At 49.0% G+C, this 25519-nt stretch overlaps 7 protein-coding genes across 7 annotated transcripts; 3 read left to right on the top strand and 4 right to left on the bottom strand.

Moving 5' to 3' along the window:
- Positions 1-943: 943 nt before the first annotated feature.
- N7516_007378 (histidine kinase-like ATPase domain-containing protein) lies at positions 944-6234 on the bottom strand (the record flags this gene model as incomplete). The annotated part of the gene is made up of 2 exons (XM_057220098.1): positions 944-6044; positions 6107-6234. The coding sequence occupies 2 exons, from the start codon at positions 6232-6234 to the stop codon at positions 944-946; spliced, it is 5229 nt and encodes a 1742-aa protein (XP_057074189.1).
- A 529-nt stretch (positions 6235-6763) lies between these two features.
- N7516_007377 (TRAPPII-specific subunit TRS120) lies at positions 6764-11319 on the top strand (the record flags this gene model as incomplete). Its single annotated transcript, XM_057220097.1, has 3 exons — positions 6764-6929; positions 7000-7970; positions 8047-11319. 3 exons carry the CDS (start codon positions 6764-6766, stop codon positions 11317-11319), a joined length of 4410 nt encoding a protein of 1469 aa, XP_057074188.1.
- Positions 11320-11844: 525 nt separating this feature from the next.
- Positions 11845-13473, top strand: N7516_007376 (CoA-acylating methylmalonate-semialdehyde dehydrogenase; the record flags this gene model as incomplete). Its single annotated transcript, XM_057220096.1, has 2 exons — positions 11845-12987; positions 13066-13473. The coding sequence occupies 2 exons, from the start codon at positions 11845-11847 to the stop codon at positions 13471-13473; spliced, it is 1551 nt and encodes a 516-aa protein (XP_057074187.1).
- Positions 13474-15184: 1711 nt separating this feature from the next.
- Positions 15185-15604, top strand: N7516_007375 (uncharacterized protein; the record flags this gene model as incomplete). The annotated part of the gene is made up of 1 exon (XM_057220095.1): positions 15185-15604. The coding sequence occupies one exon, from the start codon at positions 15185-15187 to the stop codon at positions 15602-15604; it is 420 nt and encodes a 139-aa protein (XP_057074186.1).
- An 880-nt stretch (positions 15605-16484) lies between these two features.
- N7516_007374 (Clavaminate synthase-like protein) lies at positions 16485-17697 on the bottom strand (the record flags this gene model as incomplete). The annotated part of the gene is made up of 3 exons (XM_057220094.1): positions 16485-17195; positions 17268-17334; positions 17390-17697. 3 exons carry the CDS (start codon positions 17695-17697, stop codon positions 16485-16487), a joined length of 1086 nt encoding a protein of 361 aa, XP_057074185.1.
- A 514-nt stretch (positions 17698-18211) lies between these two features.
- Positions 18212-19174, bottom strand: N7516_007373 (thioesterase family protein; the record flags this gene model as incomplete). The annotated part of the gene is made up of 1 exon (XM_057220093.1): positions 18212-19174. One exon carries the CDS (start codon positions 19172-19174, stop codon positions 18212-18214), a length of 963 nt encoding a protein of 320 aa, XP_057074184.1.
- A 1445-nt stretch (positions 19175-20619) lies between these two features.
- Positions 20620-25450, bottom strand: N7516_007372 (uncharacterized protein; the record flags this gene model as incomplete). Its single annotated transcript, XM_057220092.1, has 2 exons — positions 20620-25383; positions 25448-25450. 2 exons carry the CDS (start codon positions 25448-25450, stop codon positions 20620-20622), a joined length of 4767 nt encoding a protein of 1588 aa, XP_057074183.1.
- Positions 25451-25519: the final 69 nt, after the last annotated feature.

Raw genomic sequence — 25519 nt, 5'->3', positions numbered from 1 at the left:
ATTCCGACGATCTCGGAACAATATTTGAGATCAAATGGAATACAGGAGATCAAAGCTCATCTCCAATTTTTAGGCTTGAATTAAGTACTCGGAATGAGTTTGCCGCTTATCTGATGGGACGAGATCGGAGAGTGGCAATATGCTCCAAATATGCGCCAATGAGGAAAATAGAATAAAAAGAACTTCAGAAGTATAGCTTCCAGATGACGATATTGACTGTACAATCAGAGATGCAAGTGAACTAACAATGCATTGTCGTTGACTCAAGGAAGAAAAAAAAAGAAGATTAAGGTTGAAGATAAATTGGAAGGTCAAAAGCGGGTACTAACGGAAGGACTTTCACCGATGTGGCAATGGGAGGAGGGTGGATTTTGATATAAGAACTTTTTAGGAGAATAAGATCTAAGATCACGGAGTATTTATTCTGAAGACCTCAAATAGTAAAATGTCGGTGTAAAGACTAATGTAATATATCATATAGTGCTTCTTTTTTAGCCCCTTAACGTGGAAGAAGTATATATAGCCCCGAAGTTAGACCTATACGGAGTACATAACTCATCCTACCTGTATGGACATTGATGAGACAGCGCATAACGCTAGCTAAAAAGAGTTAGGAAACGTCAGACTACCGAGAACGAGGAATAAATGACTAAAGAGTGCATGGTACCTGTCAAGTTGTGGCCATATCCGTAGCAATATATATAACCATTAGTTAGTGTTTGGTAGACGAGTATGAAAATTCTAGAAGATAAGGCGTCACCAGATCATAGACACATTGCTTTTTACTGAAATTTCTTTTTACATGATATATCATTGGAAGAACTGTCACATCTACATATTTGAACCCCAAAAAAAAAAACAACCGGAAATTGCTAGCAAGGCTAATGCACTTTACATGCAAACACAGAGGGTAGAGCGTATCCAACAAGTCAAAACATGAAGACTATCCAGATTGAGGAGCTGGGGTTGGGGTTGGGGCTGGCACCTGCAGCGAAGCGAGCTTGACAGCAACCTTAGGGAAATACTGCGCCACAAAGCCTTCCGTATAGTAACTATGCGCCGAACTGTGATCTCCAACCAAGTTGTGTGCGAGCTCATGGCACAGAATCACCCACCAATAAACAATAGCATCAGCGCGGTCTGGGGTTGCGCTCTTGAGTAGCTCCTGCTCCTGCAAAGACTGGAAGTAAAAGTAGTTGCAGAAAATACTGCCTCCGCGGTTGAATGCGATCGTCTTGCCGCCTGGGTCATAGAAGATGGTCAGGCTGTCGGCCCGCATCGAGAAGATCGTCCCACAGTCAAGGAGAATCGAAGCAAAGAGGTTAAAGCCGATGCGGTTTTTCGAGAGGAATGCAGTTCGCTCGGTGACTGCCTTTGTGAAGAGGACGTTCACGCCACTGCTAGGCAGTGTGGCGACGAATTCCAGGTCGTGACTAGGTCGCTCATCACAGTAGGACTTGCTTTCCTGGATTTGGTTTGTCTCTGGGCGACTGTACACGTCAGAGGATCCGTGAGGGCGGCACGCTTGGACGGCGGAGAGAAGCTCAGAGTTCAATCGGTGCGGTGAATTGGCGTTTACAGATTGCTCGGGGCGTTTTTGTTGAGTCTGAGGGTCATTAGGGGAGTAAGGCGGCGGCGGAGGTGTGGAAGACCCAGGAAGCAAAGAACTGGATTCTGCTTCTGTGCCGGGGTTCGAGCCAGATAAGCCAAACCGTTTCGACAGATTGGCGAACATGCGTTGCATCGGTATTCTCTGTGGAGGAGCGACATGTGGTTCTTCCGGCAAGTTCTTGTCATTTTTCGGTGACTCCGGGAAAACGCCAGGCATCGAGTGCTGCGCCTGTGCCTCAGCGCTCTCTTCATCAGCCCGCTGAGAGTCACGCTGGGCTTGACCAGCAGCCCAGGCAGCTTCTCTATCCTGCAAGACCCGCCTCTCCTGCTCTACCTGTTTTTGGCGCTTATCCTCCGCGATCCGAGCTTCTTGGGCTTTTTGTCGTAGAATACGTTCCACGTTGTAACCTCGAGCCCGGAGTTCTAAGAGATCGGTCTTCAACAGCATTTCCAATGTGAGTGTCGAGTGTAGCTTCGGTCGCTTCAAAAGCAACTGCACCAAGGACTGACTGATCTCGTAAAGGTCGTATCGATCCGGGCATATGCACATGCTCACGCCCGAGGCCAGCTGTGCGACAATTGCATTTTTCTTCTGCGTATGCGACACCTTTCGTCCCTTCAGCGATCTCGTAAGACTGATCGAAGTAACAACATGGACTTTGAAGGAATCCTCCAGCCATCGGGATCCATGTAGAACATAGTCTGCAGGTTGATCATGCAAGAAAAGTCGCGTACGCTCTAGGATCAACTTCTCCAGTTTGTATGCCGGAGTTTGATCAGGGGCGACGTTTCCAATTCGGGCTTGTTCTTCAACAATTTCACTTAAGGGTATAGCCCCAAGAGCAGTGTAGAAGTCCTCCAATGCCTCTTCTTGTGGCGCAGCGAAGATATGTTCTTTGAAGAGATTGAAACTTTGGAAATCGTCTACCACGATAATGTCCTTGGCAGAGGCGAGACTCCATTCTTTGATATCCATATCGTCCTCCTCGTCATGGAATTCCTTCACAGACGACTTTTCTTTGCCACCATGCTCTGATGCAGTGGGTGGGATGTCTCGACTGGCAAGAAGGAATCTTGCTCTCTGCATCTCAGCAAAAAGATCCCTATCCTTCTTCAGCATTGGGAGCACCTCTGCGAGGGTTCTAAGAAGCATGAGGTATTTCTCGGAACTTTGGAATGCAGCAGATATGCGTGCGGGCTCCTTGACCAGCATCCGTGCAATTTCAATCTTAGTTGGTTCCTGTTTTGAGCCGATGGCCATCAGGAAGAGATTCGCCTCCTGTCCGAAATTGACAAAGTCAAATATGTTCCTGTAGTCCTCCCCGTCTCCAAGATAGCACAGCCTAGGGGCCACAAGCCGGTATTTGGCTCCTTTTTCTGATCGCTCGTGGATTGGGATTGGGATAATAGGAGTCTGGCTAATGCGGTTTATATCCTGCTGTCTTAGATCGGCCACCCTTCCTGCCAGGTATTTAAACACAATTCGCGCATCCCTCTGGTTGGTTGGGGGCTGCTTCGCAAGGACTTGAAGACAGTCCGTCATGGGGGGATGGGCCTTGACTCCCAGCCTGGAGGCATGGGGGTGGAGATTGTTTCTGAGAAGTTTGAACCCGAATAAGGCAGCACCTTGATCGGTAAAGCACTGCTTCGGAGCGCCTAAGCTATCAGATCCCTCAATGGGGAGGAATGGCACTGTCACCGCGCTGATCTCAAACGAAACATAATCATTTGTGTAATACTCGCCGAGGAAATATGACAGAGCCTTGCTTGCTCGGCTATCTTTCGCTGTGCTCCCGGCTGACATGAGCATAACGAGTTCAACGGCTGGTGGGTAACTCTTAAGCCCCATCATCGCAAGGAATTTACCCTCATTGCTGTTGCTGCTGTAATTACCTGGCCATTCAATAATCGGTAAGCCGAGAGCTCGAAGTGTATCCTTCGGCTCATAAAGCTCGGAGATCTTGTGACGTGTAACTTCGGTGCCACTTCCACCTTCGGCAGTGCAGATGCTGGTCCCCTTTAGTCTCTGGATGTCGCTCGCAGGGATGTCCTCTCGTACAGAGGCGAGGTATCGGATAAGATCAACGTGACTCCATTTCCTAGACACAGGACCTTTCACATCACTAGAGACCGGGGTATTAATCAGACGATCAAAAATCACACCAAGCTCCACGGTTTTGCGAACTCCAAGCTGGACCAAGATTTTCTCCTTGACGCCATTCAGGCCATGAACCACAGGCAGGTCGTCAAAGAGACGCACAGAAGCAAAATATGTCTGCCCAGGTTGCCTCATCCCAAGCTTTGTAGGGATCACAGTCTGGGGTTGAAGTTTTGCGACAATACTTTGTTTAGAGGTTTGACTTAGAGTTTCCCACTGCTTTGACAAGACAGGCAATATCTGGGCCGCAAAGGTTGCGGACTGCGTGATATCTTGATCTATTGAGAAAATATTGCGGTCTCCGCAATTTTTGACGATCCAGCTAAGCCATGAAACAATTTGCAGCTCGACCCAGCCAAGTGCCTCCAGTTGATGCTTGTCCAACGACTTGGTGAACCTGAAAGGCATCACACTGGGTGGTATGGGCAGTTCAGCTGGAATGCGCTGAGGGTTCAAAAAGCAGGTGATGTCCGCAAAGATAATCAAACGAGTGGGAACTCCTTCTTTGTCCTCGTCATTAGCCACTGCTACACGTAGTAGACTCTGGACCGAAGACCTATCAAGCTGGCCAGCGGTTGCTTTACGGCCAAGCCATGAGATAAATTCAAGGACTTGGTTGGATCGCAAGGTATTCGACTCTAATTCACGCTTGATATCTGATACCGTTACTTCTGTGACCAACCCGAAGTCGGTCAGCCGTTTGACAAAGTCTTTGGCGCCCTGAACAAACTCCTCAGGCAAAGCAGGAATAGTATCCATGAAGCTGAGATCTTTGGGTGCGATGCGTGTTTGATGACTCGGGATGACACCACAGGTGGAAAGGACCTCGATGGAGGCATTCTTGTTGCACATCCAGAATGCATCTTCGATCGTCTGTCCCAAAACAGAAGATGGGGTAGATTCACGGAATGCAAATTGATTTGCAGTATGAATAGCCTCTGGCAGTACATCCACAATGTCTTCTTTTCGAATCTTAGATGTACGCGATGGTCCAACTCTAGATGCGAGTTTCGATTTTATGGCAGCCATCTCTGCAGACCAAGCAATTCGACAAACAATTCCAACTGCCCGCAACATCTCGAGATTCCATTTGCTGATGTACCGAGTGTTTAAATCTATGCTCTCTCGCTCCACAGTGGGGATGACAGATGGAGCAGAGACGTGGGCATTCAAGCCAGTCGTCTGTTGTGTAGGGAAACCAATAAAGACTCTTCCACCTTTCGAGGGTAAGATTGATGAAAGAACTTCTGACTGCGACGAGGACGTTCCGGTGGACATGTTGGCATCGTAAGAAGGTGTCAGGATTGCGAGGGTTGCTTTCTTAGGCGGAGGTTTCCGAGTAGCTCGTTCTAATTCTTTGCTCAGATCTCTACTAATAGATGGTTGGAGCGATGCCGTATTGATATGCAAAAAGACCGACGCTGTGAGCATAGTATTCATGTTTCCTGAGTCTTCCTGGCGCTCGGGTTCCGGGTCCTGGGCGTTAGATTGTTTCTCGGGTGTACCTTGCGTGAACTTAGAGAAGAAAGTCTTTAGCGAACTGGTTGTATCTCGAAGATTATCAAGGCGGAACAAGCTCGCATTGGGATTCCATTCCACAATTCGCATCCATGAAGCGTCGACCTGCGCAATTTCCCGAGTGACATTGACAATTTTCATCAAACCTTCTGTAGTCCTAGTGTCAATGTCTCTCGGAATGGGGACATCGACACTGGGAGCCGTCTTTTTTGATAGCCGCAGAAGGTTCCAATCATCCAACCAGAGTTCAATCTCTTGCAATGAGACAAACGTCAGACTGCTCGACAAAAATTGACAGAGCTGCAGCAACGATGGGACTGGGGAAGAATCATTGCGGTAGTCCAGAACAAAAGTGGTGTCTTGACTTGCGGCGTCGCCGAGGTCCAGTCGACGGGTAAACAACGCATTCCCTTTCCAGTAGAAGGCCATAGCTTGGTTACCGGAAGACACAAACGGCTCCTCGCAATCATCGAAAACACTGTAAAAGCCCACTCCAAATGCGCCAATCTTAGTTTCATCTGGATTTCCGTCTGCGATGCGCTTCAATCTTCCCCAATCCTTTTCACTGAATGCAGCGCCATTGTTTGAGATCAGAACACGTCGAAGAGTGTGGTTGGTGATGGTATGTTTTAGATGTGCGGTGGGATCACTTGATAAAGGTGACGGTACTGTGGTCGATGGAAGAGTCTCAAACTTTATCGTAACCTTCGTTGCAGAGGCATCGGCGGCGTTTTGGATCATTTCTCGGAGGACCGTCCTGGTCACAACAAAAGTAGGTTAATATTTGGATCTCAAGATAGAAGAACAACCATTTCTTACCATTTCCCGGAATATCGAGCAAGCACTTTCGAGATCAAACCTCTTGTATCGACTGTCACAGCTTCCTCGTCGGCCCCAGACCCCATGGTCCGCGCCTTCAACGCGTTGAAATCCACATTCAAAGCCATCTTGTTGTGTATGTATTCTTCTATCTGATTATTTCCAAGCCTTGTATCTTAACCAGGCAGTGAAGTTCATGTATACCTCTCCGTATGGAAGCAGATGAGTATTGACAAAGAAGGTCGAGGTTGTCTAGGCAGCCGTGGAGATTGTGAACTCGTGTACACCGTTCGCATGTATCTTGAAAGGCGCGGTCGAGACCGAGAAAGCAAAACTTCAGAACGCTGAGCAGAGGTTAAATTTCGACAAAGGCAAAGAAACGACAAAGCAAAGGAAAGTTAGTCGGTGGGAGGAGGGCAGATAGTTTGGAGACTGCGGAGTTTACGTCGGGCTTATCCTTATCAGTTGTATAATTGCCACCACTCTCCGCCTTCGTCCCGAGTATGATCTCCGTTGTGTACACACATTCATAGGGGACCCCGGACCCGCTTCTCGTCCAGTCTCTCGCAATCTCCCCTATCGAATGACGCTCGGAAGCTTGCCTTGATAATTGTGTGGATGTGGACTTAATATCATCAATCGCTCTCAACTGACAGGATGGGTGTTGACCCTCTGTCCCCAATTGCGCCCGTGCGCCTCAGGGCGCTCCTCCTTCCCATAGGCAATATCAAGCGCTCGCGCTTTTTGAGCTTCGCCGCCCGACTACAAGCTGAAAATGTAGTCCGACTAGGGGATATTAGTCCGGATGCGCGGCCAAACAGAAGTATGCACTACACATTATCGCGAGAAGCTTGTGGATATTGCTACCATATATACTAACTATTGTTGTCTAGACATGTTCTCACCGCTGGCATTTCCTACCGGGTTGATTCTTTATGACCTTTCCTTCTCGGTCCCCCCGACCTCGCATCTCGAGCTATTTCCTTTTGAACTATACAGAGAGCCATTGGTCATTATTGCGATCGCAGATGGGTCTGAACTCTCCGAAAGCACTGGCGACGAGCAGAAGCATCCCACTCCCGAGGGGCTGTATCAATTATTGGAAGAGCTTGATGGGGTGAAGGAGAGAAACCCACGGGCTTTGGTACACCAACTCTTGGTCTTTGATCACCATGGCTTGGATAAGATTACGAATGGACCGGATAATGTCCTTTGGGTTCCTCCGCCGCAGGTTTCTAAGGCCACGACAATGAAGACAGTTCTATGCGATGTTACATCTGTTTTACTCTCCGAATTGGATGGGTTTGCAAGGACCATACAAAGCATACCGACAATCGAGTCACCTAAAGCATCTTCATGGGGCCCGCACCGAAACCCAGAACTACGGCCACGGCCAGTAGACCGACTTCTGAATCGTATGACTCTGCCCGCACAGCTACCATCGAATCCGCATGGCACACATGATGGCACTCCGTTGAGCTCCAACGGCAGCTCCCCAGCTCCTAGCGATCATGAGACTCCTACAACCTTTGATGAGATCACTCGGGCAATTCACCTATCCAGTCGTACAAATTCCCGGAGCAGAGCACCTTCAACAGCATCCCCGAAGGAGCATAGCCGCGATCGGATGTCTGTCAGTGGAATGAGTGCTACTGACAGAACTAAGAACCGAATTAAGGGTCGTGCCGGGCTGATCATTGGAACTCTTTTCCTGCAGGCGGGAAGGTGGCCCGATGCCCTCAAGGAACTGACCGAAGCCGTGAATAATTCTCGAGCAAGCAGCGACTACATCTGGCACGCTAAAGCGCTTGAAACAATTCTTCTTTGCCTGCTGATGTTTGGCTGGGCAGGAATGGACTTTCAGGTATGTGAATGGCCAACAGCGCCATTGAATACCCTGGGTAGTTGTGTGATTGCTAGGTTGCTTACTTGCTTACTAGATACCGTCAGTCCTGTACCCTGTTGCGGACAAGTCCTCCAAACCTTCCCGCGACTCAACGACTCCTAGTAGCGCAGGGAATAGGATAATCTCTTTACACAACCTAGCCAACCTCCTGCCAGATCTCTCTAACAACATCTTAAACCTTTATACCCGCGCCGCAAATATCACAGATGAACCTCTTCCGCAGTTGGTGTTCTCGGAGACGGTGATTCGATTAGCGCGGCTGATGGTGTCAGCTCGTGTTCGTGATGGAGCTTTGGATGACAATGCCTTGAAGCACATCGTGATGAATGAACACTTGGTTCCATTGCTACAGCTGGAGCTTCCTCGGGGAACTGTTTTGCTCCGCAAGTCTGAGATTGCTAACTTCTTGTACCGGGCCTTGCCGCTTTCCCCTGGTGCGGACCTACCTGCAACTGACGCTGTTCCCATCATCGTTGGCGTTGTTGCTGTTCTTAATATCCTTGACCTACCTAGAAAGAAAGCATTCATTTTGCGTGAGCTTCTTTCGGTAATGGTACCAAGTCTAGTGCAAGCACGCAAAATTGGTGCCGCGGAGGTAGGCATTCATCCTGCTGCCGGGTTGGCGTCTCTCAGCGACACAGCGTTTAATGTGAATTCCCTGGACACGGGGTCTGGGAATATGGAGTCAAGTGTGCGTCTCCTTCTTGCGACCATTGGAGAAATATACGGTGTTCAACCTTCGTCGTTCTACGAATGGGAGAAGAGGCAAAGCAAATCATCTGGTGTGAGCGAGCAGCAGGAAAGCTCTGCATATGATTCAGTTGCTAGTATTGCCGAGCGAGCATTCCGACATGTAGTTCTTGATCGTTACGGTGATCTGAACTTGAAAATTGATGTCTTGAAAGCATGTATAAACTGCTGCGAAGCGCTTCCTGATTTCAACGGAGTTCTTCGGTTCACAGTTGAGCTTTTGCAAACTATTCGGGGAGATATGATGCTGGGCGAAGCAATCAGATCCCCGCCGTATCTACCGCAAGACGAACAAGTTCGTCTTTTGAACAACATTAAGCGCACTGTGGGCGCAGGCACCAGGCTAGGCGTTTCCGATCTGGTCGCAGAGTACTGGGATGACTTCCTAGTACGTGATGTTCAGTTATTGTCACTGGCAGATCCAAAAAAGCCTGTTCGGCGGTCCAAAACGGAACTGGATGCGGTCAACACAAGTTCGGACAAGGCGAAAAAGGATCCGTTCCTGTACAACCCCTTCGCCAAGCCTACCAGCAAGGCACTGGAAATGCTCACTGTCGCTGATGAACTTGCGCCGTTCCAAGTAACTCTGCAAAATCCTTATGAATTTGAGATCGAGATTGAACAATTGCGCTTAGAAAGCACGGGTGTGCCGTTTGATGCTGTGGCAGAGAATTTTGTCATCGCTCCCCTTTCTGTGCAGGAGATCACTGTTTTTGGTGTCGCCCATGGGGAAGGGAGCCTTCAGATCACGGGATGTATTGTGAAAGTACGGAACTGTCGAACGCGAAGATTCCCTATCTTCAAGACATTCTGGAAACCTGAACCTGAGGTCAAGTTTAAGCGAACAGGTCTGGGGGCAAAGAAGCCTCTTACAGAGCGCCCGGTTTCCTGGAGCTCAACGACCGCAAAGGATGGCAAGGTTGATGTCAAGAAAGGTCCTGAAACATCAACATGTGAAGTCAAGGTCATCGCTAAACAGCCGTCACTTGTCATCGAATCTATGTCTCTCTCGCAGTCTGCCATGATGGTCCTCGAGGGTGAAGTCAAAACCTTCACCATTACACTTCAAAATGCCTCTTCGTGCCCCGTGGACTTTATACTATTCACCTTCCAAGATTCAACCACCAGACAGCTACAGTCTGCACTGAGTAACCGGGATCTATTGCCGGTCGAGATCTACGAGCTAGAGCTCAAATTAGCAACCAAGCCCGCTTTGCGATGGCGCCGGCAGGGCGAGGACCCCAATGATTGTTCGATTGCAGCAGGCCAGAAGGCAACATTTACCGTTGACGTTCTCGGAAAGCCTGGTTTGCAGGACACAACAGTCCAGATCGACTATTCCTGCGTTGGGGCAGCCCCGGGTGAATTGCCGGATATATTCTATACCCGACAGCTGTTTGTGCCGTTGACAGTCACGGTCAATGCGAGCGTGGAGGTTGCCCGCTGTGACATTCTTCCGTTTAGTGGTGATTTCGCGTGGAAGAACAATATTGATTCACCTGCCGGCATCGATTCTATACAAAAGCCGGATGCGTTGCTCTCCACCACTGACAACGATCCCTTCTCGCAAGTCCTCGGGCGTCTCGGCAACGGGGCTTATGGGCCCGATCACTGCGTCGTATTGCTTGACCTGCGCAACGCATGGCCGAGTCCTCTATCGGTGTGGTTGCGCGTAAGTGAACAAACGATGGCAAATCTCCCGCCGGATGCAACGACCGAGGATGACCCTGAAGGCAAATACTCTGTCGAAGGGGAGCTCCAACCCGGGCAAGTTTGTCGGTTTGTTCTGGTTTTGCCTCGCGTCTACTTAGACAACCCACATGCCTCTATTCCCGTCGTCAACACCGGCACTCGGAGACAATTCGTCGTCAGCGCCAACAAACTCTCTTTCGAAGCCGAGGCAGCGTCGCGCGAGGCCTTCTGGTTCCGGGAAGAGCTCCTCAAGAGAGTTCTGGGAGGCTGGAAAGAACCTGCCACCGGCCGCGAGGGATCCATCGATCTCCGAAACGTCCGATTGAACAACCGCATGGTCGAAGCCATGCGTCTCGAAGACGTCGATATGCAATTCTCTCTGACCTCGCCATCATCTTCACCCGAGACCTCCGACGCAGTGGAACAAACAGGCCGCTCACGCTTCCGCGTCAAGACAGACGATCTCCTCACCTTAAATGTCACCGTCCACAACCGCTCCTCTCGGCCCGTCCATCCCCTCCTCCGTCTCCAACCCAGCCTCCGCCACCAACCAAACAACATCGCCCTAGACCTCACCCGTCGTCTCGTGTGGACCGGGATGCTGCAACAAGCACTCCCCATCCTGGCCAGCGGTGAGTCCACCAACGCCTCCATCGGGGTTACGGTCCTATGCCGCGGCGAATACGAGTTCGGTGCAAGCATTGAGGAAGCCAGACTCCTACGTCCGTCTTTTGGCGATGATGGTGATTCCACTGCTCGCTACAACGAGGATGGTATCATGGATACCTTTGGTGCGGATGTTGTGCGGCGACGACGCATTTGGCATGCGAAGGAGCTGTGCATTATTCATGCGAATGACTCATGATCATGATGTTGGTGTTGGACTGTTCTGATCTGGTCTTGTGTCATTTGAACGTGAGCATAGACATCATATACATAGAGCTTGTCTAGCTTTTTTGTGTTTTTCTTTTCTTTCTTTTAGCTTAATTCGATGATGACCATGTAGCATACCCCCAGCACCCTTCTGTATAAACTTCAGATAGATATTTCAGTGAGTTTCTCACTGATGAATTGTGAATATTTGAATATTTGAATATGTGAAAAGATGATATTGAAGTAGTACCTAGGTTGGTATATAGTAGATATAGATATATCACGGAATATACCTCAATCGGATATGCTCTAGAATTGGTCATATAGATATTTTCTATATAAATAAGAACAGCAATATACAACATAGGTGATTATATCGAGAGTTATCGTATTGTAGAGGGAACATGACGGCTTTTCCCCGCACTTTCCCCCTCATTTATATAAATACCCAGGTACCCCCCCATATCCCTTCACTTGGACATTCAACTTCCAAGACTCTCTCTTTCTACTTGCAATAATGGCCCAAACTCACCTCCTTACTTTAAACTATAAAGGCGACCACAACAAGCCTGATACCATCTACGACACCCAAAATTTCATCGACAATGAACTCCATGCCTCCAAGACAACCAAATGGATCGATGTCCACGACCCCGCAACAAACAATGTAGTTTCCCGAGTCCCAGAAACAACCCTCGACGAGCTTAAAGACGCAGTGATCTCAGCCCAAAATGCCTTCCCCGCCTGGCGAGACACCAGCATCATGAAACGACAAGAAATGATCTTCAAGCTAACCAACCTAGTCCGCGAGAACATGGATTCCCTAGCAGTCTCAATCGTCACAGAACAAGGCAAGACCTTCGCCGACGCAAAGGGCGACGTTCTCCGCGGATTGCAAGTCTGTGAAACCGCCTGCGGAATCACCACCCAACTTCCCGGCGAGGTCCTCGAGGTAGCAAAGGATATGGAAACCCGTTCCTATCGTCTCCCGCTTGGAGTCGTCGCAGCTATCTGTCCCTTCAACTTCCCCGCCATGATCCCCCTTTGGAGTCTCCCGATTGCCATTGTGACTGGTAATTGTCTGATTCTGAAGCCGACGGAGCGCGCACCCGGTGCTTCGATGATCATCGCTGAACTGTGCAAGAAGGCGGGTTTCCCACCTGGTGTTGTGAATGTCATCCATGGTTCGAAACCGGCCGTTGACTTTATCTTGGATGCACCAGAGATCAAGGCTATCTCTTTCGTTGGGTCGAATAAGGTTGGAGAATATATTTATGAACGTGGCACCGCGAATGGAAAGCGTGTACAGGCGAATCTGGGAGCTAAGAATCACGCTGCTCTTTTGCCGGATAGCAATAAGAAGCATGCTTTAAATGCTATCGCCGGTGCTGCATTTGGAGCAGCTGGTCAGCGTTGCATGGCACTAAGTGTTTTGATTACGGTTGGTAAAGCGCGGGAATGGCTCCCGGAATTGATTGAGAGTGCCAAGGGATACCAGGCTGGAAGTGGGTTCAACGCACGGTCTGATCTGGGTCCATTAATTACACCCCAGAGCCGGGATCGCTGTGTAGACCTCATTTCTAGTGCGGAGAAGGAGGGTGCTACTATCGCCTTGGATGGTCGGAATCAGAAACCGGAGGGTTTCCCTAACGGAAACTGGGTATGGGAGTCCCAAGTCCCTATGTTAACTTCAGCTCCTATAAACCGTCCTGCTAATGCGTCAATTTGATATTAATAGGTCGGACCGACTATTATCACCGGAGTGAAACCCGAAATGAGATGCTATCAAGAGGAGATCTTCGGCCCCGTGTTGCTTTGCATGAATGCGGATACAATCAACAGTGCAATCGATCTTATCAACAGCAACGAATGGGGTAACGGTGCAGTAATCTTTACCCAGTCCGGATCTAGCGCGACTCACTTCCAGAAGCGCGTTGAGTCCGGTCAGGTTGGAATTAACGTTCCCATCCCCGTTCCCCTTCCCATGTTCTCCTTCACTGGTAACAAGCGAAGTGTTGCTGGAACGGGAATGCTTAATTTCTATGGAAAGGATGGTATCCGGTTCTATACACAGTGGAAGACTGTTACCTCGCTCTGGAGAACTGAGGATGCTACTGAGCTTGAGAAGCCAACTTCCATGACTTGATTCGTGGTCAATAACTTGCCTATGGCGGACTTGGGAAGCAAGTATATCTTGGGATTGGTTGGGAATCGTGATGGGCGCTTACTTGCTGGTCCTTCTCGGCTGAACTCATCTATCTTTCAAACTCCTGTCTTCCAACAGCCCAGCCGGGCTAGCTCAATCGGTAGAGCGTAAGACTCTTAATCTTAAGGCTGCGGGTTCGACCCCCGCGTTCGGCTATTCCTAAAAACCAATCCTAAGATTTTCTTTTTTGGTCTTTCATTTTTTTTTCTGCATGGGAATTGGAGGGAATTTCAAGGTTCCACTTAGGGCTGCCCCGGCGAAACCTTGGTTGGAGACTTGGCATCGTGTATTACCTAAGCATGATTAAGCTCAGATTGGGAACCCTGGATCTCCCTGAGTGGTCCTTCGTTCTATTGGTCTACTCGTGCATAATCATATAACATATGGCGGTCTAACACGGGAGACATGGCCACGTCGCTAGAAACGATATTCTTCTGTTACAACACAATTTCGTCGCTGCGGTAGAGACCTTCCGGGGTTCCTGTTTATGCTTACTAAGATACGGATCCCGCGGGCGGCCGAGGTGCTCTGTCAAAGGTGCCTCCAGTTGACGATCGTCCACGATGTTCCCAAAATAGGCTTTTATGTATTTGCCGAAGAAAAGAGATATTGAGATTCGGATTCGGGACAAAGCCCCGACAATCAGTGCTAGCACGGCGGCGTGTCTCAGGCGCCAAATGGGTTGAATCTTCGGTATAGTAGACGCATTGTGACATTAGACAAACCCCGTTTGCCCACGAAGTTTTAGGTTTGCGGGCCCTACTACGTAGTAAGTACTAAATGGGCCTTGATGAACTGAAAGCTTGGTATATCTTGGCTTTGGGTGTAACCAGAGCTCCTAGATACTAATGCCGTCGAAAAGAAGGACATGGTACGGAGTACTTCAATATTGGAACTCCTAAATTAGACATTTGAGAACACCTAGCTTATTACCAGTGGGGAGTTACATTGTGAGTCTTGCTCGGGGTAGTTACCCTGCTGGGCAGAACACGAACGGCTTTTTGGCGACAAGCTCCTGGATATACCGTGTGGGGTACAATAAGTCCATAGCCTCCTGTTTTTAGATGCTGATCATTAATATTTATTTAATGGGAAAAGCGGACCAGGAGAATGAATGAGTGAGACTAACGGCCTTTCCGTGTACACTTAATCACTAGCCTGTATATCTATCCTCTTGCCAATTTTATTAAATAATGTCCAATCGGGAGTTCAGACTATTACCCTTCGCAAAGAGCCTAATAACTTCCGTTTCCCTATATTTAATAAATAGCTTAACTAACTCGAAGACCTAGCGCCCCGTATATGTGATTGGGAATACTTCCTCGACGGGTCCCCATGTGGACCTCTTATCACCCAAACATTGTCTCATATCCAACGCGCTATTCAGATCATTTCAGGGTTGCATTGAAGATTTTCCCGGCTAAATTTATCCAAGACATCTCTAAACTAAGTATTTGTTTCAGACGATCATCTCCTTTAGCCAGCTAACAAGCCATCGACCGCTGGAAAATATCGACACGATTCTTTTGGTGATATTTTCAAGCTTAGTAGTATAAAAAGGTGTAACACCCTTTGCTAGAAGAGATATCTAACTCCAATCCTTTCCACAAATCCAAATCCCTCCAACTCACTTAAAAAACAACCCGCCATAATGGTTCGCGTTAATTTCCTCCTTGCCCTGGCTCTGGCCACTGGCTCTCTGGCTGCCTCCAACTGCCAGACCAAGGACAACGCCTGCCGCACTGCTCCCGACGCCAACATGTCTCTGTGTTCTGCCAATAAGGCCGCCTGCTGTTCGACTGCCTATGACGACTGCCGCACTGCTCCCGATGCCAACATGGCCCAGTGTGCTGCTGAGAACGCCGCCTGCACTGGCTCTTTGCCGTCGTCCGCCGAAACTTGCCAGACCAAGGACGACGACTGCCGCACTGCTCCCGACGCCAACATGTCTCTGTGTTCTGCCAATAAGGCCGCCTGCTGCTCGAATGCCTACGACGACTGCCGCACTGCCCCCGACGCCAACATGTCTCAGTGTGCTGCTGAGAATGCCGCCTGCAAGAACCAGAACTGAACGTCTTGGTCGTTCCTCTGCTGAGTCCTCGGTCTATTGATTCTGCAATTTAGTCATGCAGAAATATACCATTGATGGGGGCTTCGGCTTCTAGCTTGACATCTTAGTCAGGGTTTGATTATTAGGCCCCGGGCCAACTTTCTGATACCGGGAGAGTACATTTTTGATTATCATTCATTTGTCAATGTATAAGTACTGTAGCCTAATTTGAGACCTTTGGAAGATGCGGTGTGGGATGTGAAGGGCATACGCCTAGTAGAAGCGAAAGAAATAGATTGTTGGAGATAAGGGTTGCAACACCTCCTGAATGGAAGAGCACTCTATACTCCACTGAAACTACTATATATGATAGAAACAAGTGACTCACCCCCTGTGTAATATTGGAGTGTACCTTGTCATAGCAGTGCTGTGTAGGAGCCCTCAACGGTAGAACAGGGCTGATCTCTCAACAGAGAACTTCAGAAGTACCGACATTTGACGAGGTTGGTTTTGGCAGGAGTTGAAATAAATGGGCACGATCAAGCGTCGCTGCAGCAACCCAACAACCCAACCCCGGGAACCTGATGGGGTAATGCCTCACATCAGAAATGACCTTCCTCATCACCAACTGACATAGTTATCTCAGTCTGGCATTATATAAGTGAATCAAGTTCTATTGAGCATTTATCTCTATGGTCTACTGTGCTTCCGACTTTCATTGCCTATATGCGTGCGTAAAGAGCCATTTTGTACGCCAAAATAGGATAAACCTCTATCCGCTAAAAAGTGTGCGCTCATGGAGCCGCTCCGTAAGCATCTCGGTACAAAAGGGAACAGGCTGGTCCTAAAGGAGATTACTCAAATGAAGAGATTATAGCGTCGAGGCTAGGCCCTTTTAGGACTAGGCTGCCCCGCTGTTGTGCTGCCCAGTCATCATCCACTCCAACCCCTGCGGCCTCTCCTCCAACCTCAAAACCGAATACTTCCGCTCCATCCACTCCTCGCACGTCAAAACAGGCGCCCCGGGCTCTGCCGCCGGAATCTGCCCCGTCTGCGGTGCACACATGACTGTGCCATCCGCCGGCCGCACCATATACGCAAAGGAATACCGCGTCGGCATAGCCCGGTTCGGTAACTGCCCGACACGATGCACACAAGATCGCAACATCCCGTTCGTTAGCAGCGAGAGACTATCGCCCAGGTTGACAATGGCGTGGCAATCGGGTGGTGGTCGCACCCATTCCCAGTCCCCTTTCTCTTCTCCTTCCCCGGGACATTGGATCTGCAGCCCCGGTTGGCGCGTGAAGAGGAATGTCAGCGACCCCATGTCCGTGTGCGCCGCGTGCGGGATAAGAAGTTGCTCTGAGGCCGGCTGCGGTTGGTATTTGAGCAGCCGGATGATATCCGGGGAAGGCATGGTTATTTCGTGCTTGTGCTTGAGGTTGTGGGCTGGGGGTAGGGCAAGGGCTTGCGAGAGATGGTGAGTTATGGTCTGCGTTGCACTGTTGACGGCGGTTGTGAGGGCGCGCAGGGTTGGGAGTGCCGCGTTGATAACCGGGGGACGGGGAAAATCGGCTTGGTTCTTTAGACCTAGGATGCCATTTTTAGGGATCTGTGGATCTGTTCGTTAGCGCCGTTGAAGGAAATTCTAGCGTAAGGTAGTGAGTGGATGATGGGTTATTACCACATAGGTCTCAAATCCATCGCGTTGCCGCGCGAGTCCACCGTAGTTCCGCCCTATAGGCTTGTATCTAGGGTCATTGACTCAGTGACAGTGTTCAGAGGGATGGATGGATGGAGTTATACCCGTTACACTTCTGACTCGTCAGCTTATCAACGTCGTAAGCGCATTTTTCCTCAAGCGGTAGCTCGAAAAGGTCCTTCGACACCAAGCCAATGTCCTCCAGGACCGGAAGAATATCTGACTCTCCCGAGCGCAGATCGAGGTAGAATACGCCCGTCGTCCGACTCGCCTCGAAGAGCTGTTGCACCTCTGCTGCGTCGTTGGCTTGGAGCTTACCCAGGTTGATGGTGTGGAGATGCGCTACCGGGACATCAGGTGGGAAGTAGTCCGCTTCAGCTTTTGCCGTCGTCGTAGGATCGGGTATGGCCATGGTGTGGTGGATGAACACTTTGGGAGTCAACTGATGTCAGTGTTTTTTTTTTTTTTCGTTCTAACGTTAGATCCAAGTTGACAGATTCAGTCTTTCAGCTCGACTTTGACCTGATACCTATGATAAGAGTCCGTGAGACACAGAGCTCCTTACCTTCAGAGGAAATGCTAGCTTCCTTGGAAGGTTCCAAGGGTTCTAGGTCGGATGAGTAATACTAGTACATAAAACCTAAAACCCAACCCAACCCATTCTATAGACCCCTATTAAACCTATTAAAACCTATAAAATTGTAAAAACGTGGCTTCTATATAGTATTTTTTATTATTTCGTATATACGTAAGGTATATAAAAATAATACTTTATTTCCACACCCTACCGTATGTATCAGAATATATATGTATCGAAGAGAATGATAGAGTATAATTAATTGGGTTGTTGAATGAATAACTAGGAACCTATTACAACATCTCATATTCTATAGAGCAAACAGAAAATCTAAGGCGAAATAATAACTTTACATCCTTGAGGCTTTGGCAGGAACTCGCAAAATCGACTGCTGTGTCATAGAAGCCACTAAGTTCCCTCCCTCATCCCACAATTTACTCTCACTGTATGTGCGGCCGTTGCCAGCATGGTGATTGAGTACTTCCCTCAAGTGCCACTCATCCAATTTGGGTCGCGGCGTAAAGATCCGCAGAGCAAAATCCAAGCTCGAACACACGCCAACGTCGTCGAAGAACATGTGGTTGTGAGCCAACGGTAAAAACGACAAAATAGCATCCATGATGAACCCCAAGCTGGCTATTTGTTCCCCTTCTGTCCGCAGAGGATGTTTGACTCGAAACCAGTCCGCTGACGACTTTTCTGTCGGGGACAATTCCTCTTGGCTGGTTTTGATGGTCTTGGCCATCCCCATAAGATTCTGAGCCGTGACTCCTTCCGGACATGGGCGACCTTCGTAAAGGCCCCGGGATAGTCCGAATAGAGTGTTGAAAGCCCTGGAATGCGGCTCTGATATTTTCTCGGCTTTGACCCAGTCCTCCACAAGGCGGTCCCAGGGCACACAATCCCGCCAGTGACTGTAACTCCGAGTGGGTTTACTCGAGAATGCGAGGACGGACGGCTCGTCCCTGTGGAAGTCGGCTAGGAGCTCCATACATAAGTGCGGTTGGCCAGTCGAGGGGCCGTTTTGTTCGACGGCAACACGGTAGGTCACGAAACTCTTCGATTGGCGGAGTTTGACTGGCGTGCATATCAAATTGATTTCAGTGCTTACTGGTCGGAGGTAATGTCCAAGCGCCGAGTGCAAGTGGAATCCATCTGGGGTGGTTTTATACGCAGCGTGTATCGCGAGAGCGATAGCGTAGCCTCCGTACGCGATGGGTGCTGAATTCCCCATCTTTTGGGGAAGGTGGGTGGAAACATAATGATCATGTAACTCTTGCAGCGATATATGTCCAGCTAAAGTGGTCGCCATGGTTGTGGCCGATAGTTGGATTGACCGATGTGTTTAAAGACACCGTTGACGCGCGGAAAAGATATGGTAGGTGATAAACAGAGGATGATCTAAAATTAAGTACTTTTGTTATATAGTATATGAATAAATGAGAATATAAACTTATCTGCCATTTTTCCTCGGATATAGTTACCTCGGCTTAGTGAACCCGTCTGCCGTATGTATCAACTATCAAGATCGGTAAGAAAGTTGAGATCTGGTTTGCACGTGGATTCTGTTTGGTGATCCACTTTCCTTTCAGCCGGCCGATACGAGATGTCCGATTGATTCGCATATGCATATGGCGCCGGGGATATTGACATATTACCAGAATTATTTCTCAACCAAAACTTTCATTGGTACTATTTTAAGCCAAGAACAATACACCTCGTCGATCTCGATACACAAGTTACGAGCATCACCTGGGAGGTACTCGCTAGCCGTCGGAGCCATCGAGGGACATTACCACGCAACGCTCTCCGTTCAACAAGCCAGTTTATTTACATACTATAATTCTTCCCTATAAATAAACTAATACATACGACCACAGGGTGTGGAAAACAGGGCTTCCCGTCCGCTCAGCCGTACTTAAGCCACACGCCGGTGAGTTAGTAGTTGGGTGGGTGACCACCAGCGAATCCTCACTGTTGTATGTTTTTTGTTCTTTTTTATTTTCGATTATATTAATCGAGTCTATTTCCGATAGATATTCCCTTGAAACTTGATGGGAAGCTAGGAGAAGAGAGAGAGAGCAATTCAACTATATTCGTAAGTGCTAACTGCTAACTACTAAGGAGAAGAGGGAGAGGAGACTGTAGTCTTATTATATAGGGTTAGGTGACACCTATCCTAATAAAACTCATACTAGAACCTCACTCTATCGCGGTCCGGGCCGTTTCTACCCCCAGTTGTATAAACTATTCTGTATATACATACTTCTTCATAGTCTAATTAAATACATACGACCATAGGGTGTGGAAAATAGGGCTTCCCGTCCGCTCAGCCGTACTCAAGCCACACGCCGGTGAGTTAGTAGTTGGGTGGGTGACCACCAGCGAATCCTCACTGTTGTATGTTTTTGTTCTATTTTTTTGGTCTACGCCTTGTAATCTCACTGATTACTAACTATTTCGTTGCCATTGATGGACATCGTCACCCTCACGGCCTCACCTTCCCCCTGGTACTCGGGAGAGCCCACGGATGGGTTCGCTATTGGTCTACATGGTCTACATGAAGTCTAGATCCCACTTCGTACCATTGAGGGAGCTAGGGTGGGTGCATAATGGAAGATCGATATTGTATTGAGATCTTGTCCCATCCCACGGAAATTTGACTATGTAGACAGTCTCCCCTAGTTATCACATACTTATAAGTAGAGAGCACATCTAGGTTTTATGTGTGAATACGTTCGTTAAGTTTAAAACCTATTACTCTATAGACACTCTCTTAGAATAGTCAAGACCGCCCCTAATCACCGCCAGGTCCCCACCCCGGGTCAATATAATATCTCTCTTTGCCAAAGCACAAATAATGTCTTTTCTCCCAGCAAACCAATCGCATGGGATGAAAAAGTGCTCAAAGACGTCAAGTGTCAGGGAATTCATGGGTAGTGCAATCTCTAGCTTGCTGAGGTCAATAGAGCACACCCAAAAAGACCGGTTCAAGAATATGAGTTTCCCCGATTCATCAATTCCAATGACATGGGCAGCGCTTAGTTCAAATGCCATTATCCTTGAACAAAGCGAAGGGCCTGGACTCGGTTCCACCAGCATGTTCTCCCCGTCTTGATCTGTGGTATGTTTATCCAACACCACCACAGCGTCCGATTGGTTGCCCAGCAAGAAGCTGCTATCATTGTTTCCGACGGAAAGGTACTCTCCGTCAAGTACCGTAATCCTATTAGTTTTGACGGACTTATCCGGACATGAAAGGTCGAGCAGGATTTTTTGTTTTTGGCCAAATGAACAGTGGATCGCGCTTTTGAGCTCTGCCGTCTCGTCCAGCGTCAATGCAATAGATGAAACTTCAGACCAGTCACTCCAGCGGTAGGTGTAGACTTTGAAGTTGTTGATACAGACAAGGTGTAGAGAGGATTCTGGATGGGAGATCCATTTGCGAATTTCTGGTAGTTGTGGATATGTCCGCTCTCTCTCCTGCTTACCGCTGTCCAAGTTGAACAGGTGATCAGACTCGCGAGTCGATACCAAAATCTTCGCCGCAATTTCTCCTACTAGGACATCTATAATTGCCTTGTCGGAATCGAGGTGGGACTTGAACAGTAGAGTCATATCGCCGAGCCAACCTTTGTCTGCTGACTGACGGATTCTGTGTACAAAGATCCTGTTGGATGCATCGACGCTTAAGAGGGCGTCTCTCTGTTCAATCCAGGCCAACAGACGAACTGATGACTTGTGGCTGTAGAGAGCCCCTAAGCTCGCAGCCGTTTTCCGTTCGTATAGTACGACTGATCCATCATCCTTTCCGCAAAAGATAACTTCCGATGTATGATGGACCACCATGGCAATAATCTTTGCTTTGGCTTCCATAGAAACCGCCTCGTGTTCTGTAACAAAAGTGGCCCCGCTACTATCATCGCTCATGGACTCTCGTAACAAAGCTTCGGGTTCCCAGACAGTGCACTGGGTGCCTCGTATATCGGCAAGAAGCATACTGTCTCTAGTAAATGCAAGCTGCTTTATGTAAGAGTTAGATGACTTCACCTGATAGAGGAGCTTGAGCGTATCGAATTCGTAAACGTGGATAATCCCATTCGCACCACCCGCTGCGAGAAGACGTCCATCCGGGCTTGCGGCGAGGACTTGGCAGTTCGCACGAAAACATTCCAACTCCTGATCGGAAAAGGGGTCAAGGAGTGCAAGTTTACCATCAAGGTATGCGACTGCAAGAAGGCTAACATCAGGATTGGGGTTAAAAGCAAGCGCGACCACGACATGACTGCTAGCCTCTCCGCTGGAAAGTTCATTTCCACAGCTACCAGCGTAGGTTTCCTCTTCCATGTCCCATAGCGTAATGGGCTGGCCGTTATAGGCGACAGCAAGAAGTTTGTGGCTCGTAGAGAGAGCCAGTGCACACGGGGTCCCACGCTGAGTTCCATCTTTCTCTGGCGTATCGGTATCGTACCATGGCCTCCGCACTGACTCCGGTTGGGCGTTGTCTCCCAAATCCCAAGTTGCAACGTAGTTATTGCCACTCGCAATTAGCAATCTCCCTCCATCGAATTCCATCCACAGCGGACGTGGAGGGCTCGCTAAGCAGTGCACCACCTGCCCACTTCTGATGTTCCAGACCTTGACCAACTTCATACCACACGTTGCTACCAAGTCAGTTTTGGGTTTGAAAGCAATGAACCTGACTGCTTCGCCGTGCTCCAAGATCTTGCACTCCTGGTAGGATGTGGCATAGTACAATACTACAGTTCCCGAACTGAGACCTACAGCCAGGAACTCGTCTCCATAGCGCAAAGCCCTTGGTTGACCCTGACTAAAATTGATGCACAATAATCTATCATTCCATTGCTTGTTATGCGCGCCAAGCACTTCAAGTCTCCGGCTGGAGCCGCCGGTGTTGAAGATCGTAGACTCGGTGGGACAGAATGGGGGTATCAATGAGTGTATTGCCGATGGTGATATCGTGAGGGCGTTGGCAAACATGGCAGGAATTCGAGCGAGGTCTGTGGTCCACTGTCGTAGAGTTTGTATCCGAGGGTCTTGCGGTGACCGCTCAACGGCGCATGCATTGGCGTAGATTTTGAGATGTCTAGAGGCACGGATAAGCTGGTTAAGATTTCGATAATCAGCAATCATTTCAATCCAAGAGAGGACGTTGGACTTCAGGAACTGAACAACAAGCTGGAACGTCTGTGTGACCGATGGATCTGCCCTCGAGAGGTGATATGAGTATGCTGTACATGCATACGCGGCAAAATCCAGTCTTCTTGCTGGCAAATTTGTCGAATAGCGGTGTCGACTGTTCCTCGGAGGTTTCATTTGCTCCCCGACAAGGTAATTGAGACACACCTGAGCCATCCGTGTGTGAGCCTGAGTTTTGTCGATGGAGAACTCTGTCGCATATCCGCCGGCTACAAGGAATTCTCTGGCAGTTTCATGCACCATGTTAACTCTCCCATATTTGTCCACTACCACCAGTTGGCCGCAGAGCGCCGCGATGCTTTCCTCCAATATTGGGAATGAGTCGCGGGTGTCCAGGGATAGAGCTCCGTCCAGCTCGCCGATTGTCAATGGTCGAACCGCGCATGCGGCCCACATGAGAATGGTCTTTGTCAACTCCTTTCCTCGAGGCGCCTGTGACATATAGTCTAAAGTCCGCTTGTATAGTGGCTCCATGCCTCTCGGTACGCTTTCAAGAATCTGATGGATTTCCTTTCTGCTGTGGCAGCGCAGGAGTTCCTCGAGTACCAAGATTGTCCACAAGAAGGACCCCTTAGATTTAACTAGAATCTTCTCCGCCAATGTACCTCGATCATCAGGTCCCACAATTTTTAATACCTGGGTCCTCTTATCAATCAAAAGCCTGATGTCTGACTCTGTGTCTTTCGTCGAAATTGGTAACGACTGGACTAGACTCGGTGGAATGGCCGAGAAACCTTGATCTAGACCGACCGTATCCCGACTTGTGATGAGAATTCTCAGGGGTATAGATTCGTTCATGTTGGAAAATATGGCGTGCAAAAGGACCGGCGGATTCAAACACTCATCCAGGGCATCGATAACCCAGTAATGCCGAGCAATTGCTGCCTTGAAAATTCCAGAAAGGAAGAGGGTTCTCCAGATGGTACGGCCCTCAGCACGGTCTAAGCAAACACCATCTGCTTGCATCCCTAGGATAGCATCAGCAGCTTCGGAGTTGGAGCTAGCCATCTGAAAAGCCAGAGATCGGAGACAACCACCTAGGTTGGACTTTGACTTGTCTCCATGCTTAAAGAAAAAGTAACTGCAGGCCTGTCCTGACTCCCTGAGCTGATCGATGACATAGCCAGCAAGAACTGATTTTCCAGTTGCTGGTTTGCCTTGTATCCATAGCGTCCTATCATTTCCGCATTCTCCATCTCTCCATTTGACGTAACTGGTTTTAGCCGAAATCCATCCGCATGACCCGTGCGTCCGAGCTTCGCAGACGTTTGCAAAATCGTCATCCAAAGAGCCGGAAATTTCCAGGTACTTCTTGAGGTTTTTAATCCTCTCACGACTGTGCTTCAACTTAAGATCCAGAATCGCCGTTGCGGTTCTGTTCACAGTAGAGGCGAGCGAGTTTCGTAGGAGAGCGTAGTTGGGGTCCTCAGGTGTGTCAAATTTGCATATTGAACGGTGGTCAGCAGCCATGGGTATCTGCTTCTCCTCACGATACCCGAGGACGCCCGACTCAGGATCGACGATGAGTGAGTTTAATATCCTCATATCCTGTGTTTCGTAGAACGACCATAGCTCAAGCTCGGCCGAAAAATGCCGGAATTCGTCGTTAATCACTTGGATCGCCCCAGAGTTCGGTTCCAGATCGCCAACATAAGCACGGTCGTACGCAACCTTGAGAAGGTTTTTCAGCATCTTTGCTAAGTGGGAACCTCGATGCGGTGTAGCGAGGAAATAAAACGCGGTAATTCGCCCAGCCAGCGTATTGTGCGTTGGGTCTTGTCTCGCCAGGATATATGCCTTCTTCATCACCAAGCCACCCATGCTGTGGCCGATGACAACGATGTCTGTGCTGGAATTCATAATGTATGGCGAAGTGCTGAGCGCCCCTAGGAATGACTTGCCAAAGTGGTGTACATTCAAGCAGTCCTCCTTGCCCTTCAGGTAGTGCGAGTCATATCCATAGCTATGGATACGTACGTTTTTGAATGCGGGATCTTTGGAGAGCCACTCCTTTGGCCAGAAGTGAGATTGTAGGGCCGACTTGCTCCATGTTTTCCTAGAATTGCCGCCTAGACCATGAATAAAGATGAAGTCGATCTCTGGCGTCGGTGGGGAGTGCAGGAGGTTCAATCCAACAGGTCCCTTTACATCCTCCGATTGGTCGCCCGAGCTGGTTGATGCCCTCCTAGACAGGGTTTTTGGCAGAGAGAACAGGCTCCTCGGGCTCCTGGTTGATTCACGGCTACTTGAAGAGCTGTCTGGGGGTAGTTCTGGGTTTGCGCGCCGCTGCCTCCGAAATAACTGCCAAAAGTCAGCAATCAGGTTGGATTGGGGTTTCCGGAAGGCCAAGGGGCGGAGAGTGAACCATTGTAGCCCACAACTTAGTAGGAGGGCGGCGCCAATCACGGTTGTCCGGAATTGGCAAGGTGGTGTCGGC

Source organism: Penicillium verrucosum (assembly GCF_028828655.1).
Source record: "Penicillium verrucosum strain IBT 35672 chromosome Unknown utg000002l_segment0_segment0, whole genome shotgun sequence".
Classification (NCBI taxonomy): domain Eukaryota; kingdom Fungi; phylum Ascomycota; class Eurotiomycetes; order Eurotiales; family Aspergillaceae; genus Penicillium; species Penicillium verrucosum.
The sequence above is the reverse complement of the archived record's forward strand: the minus strand, read 5'-3'. Positions and strand labels throughout refer to the sequence as shown.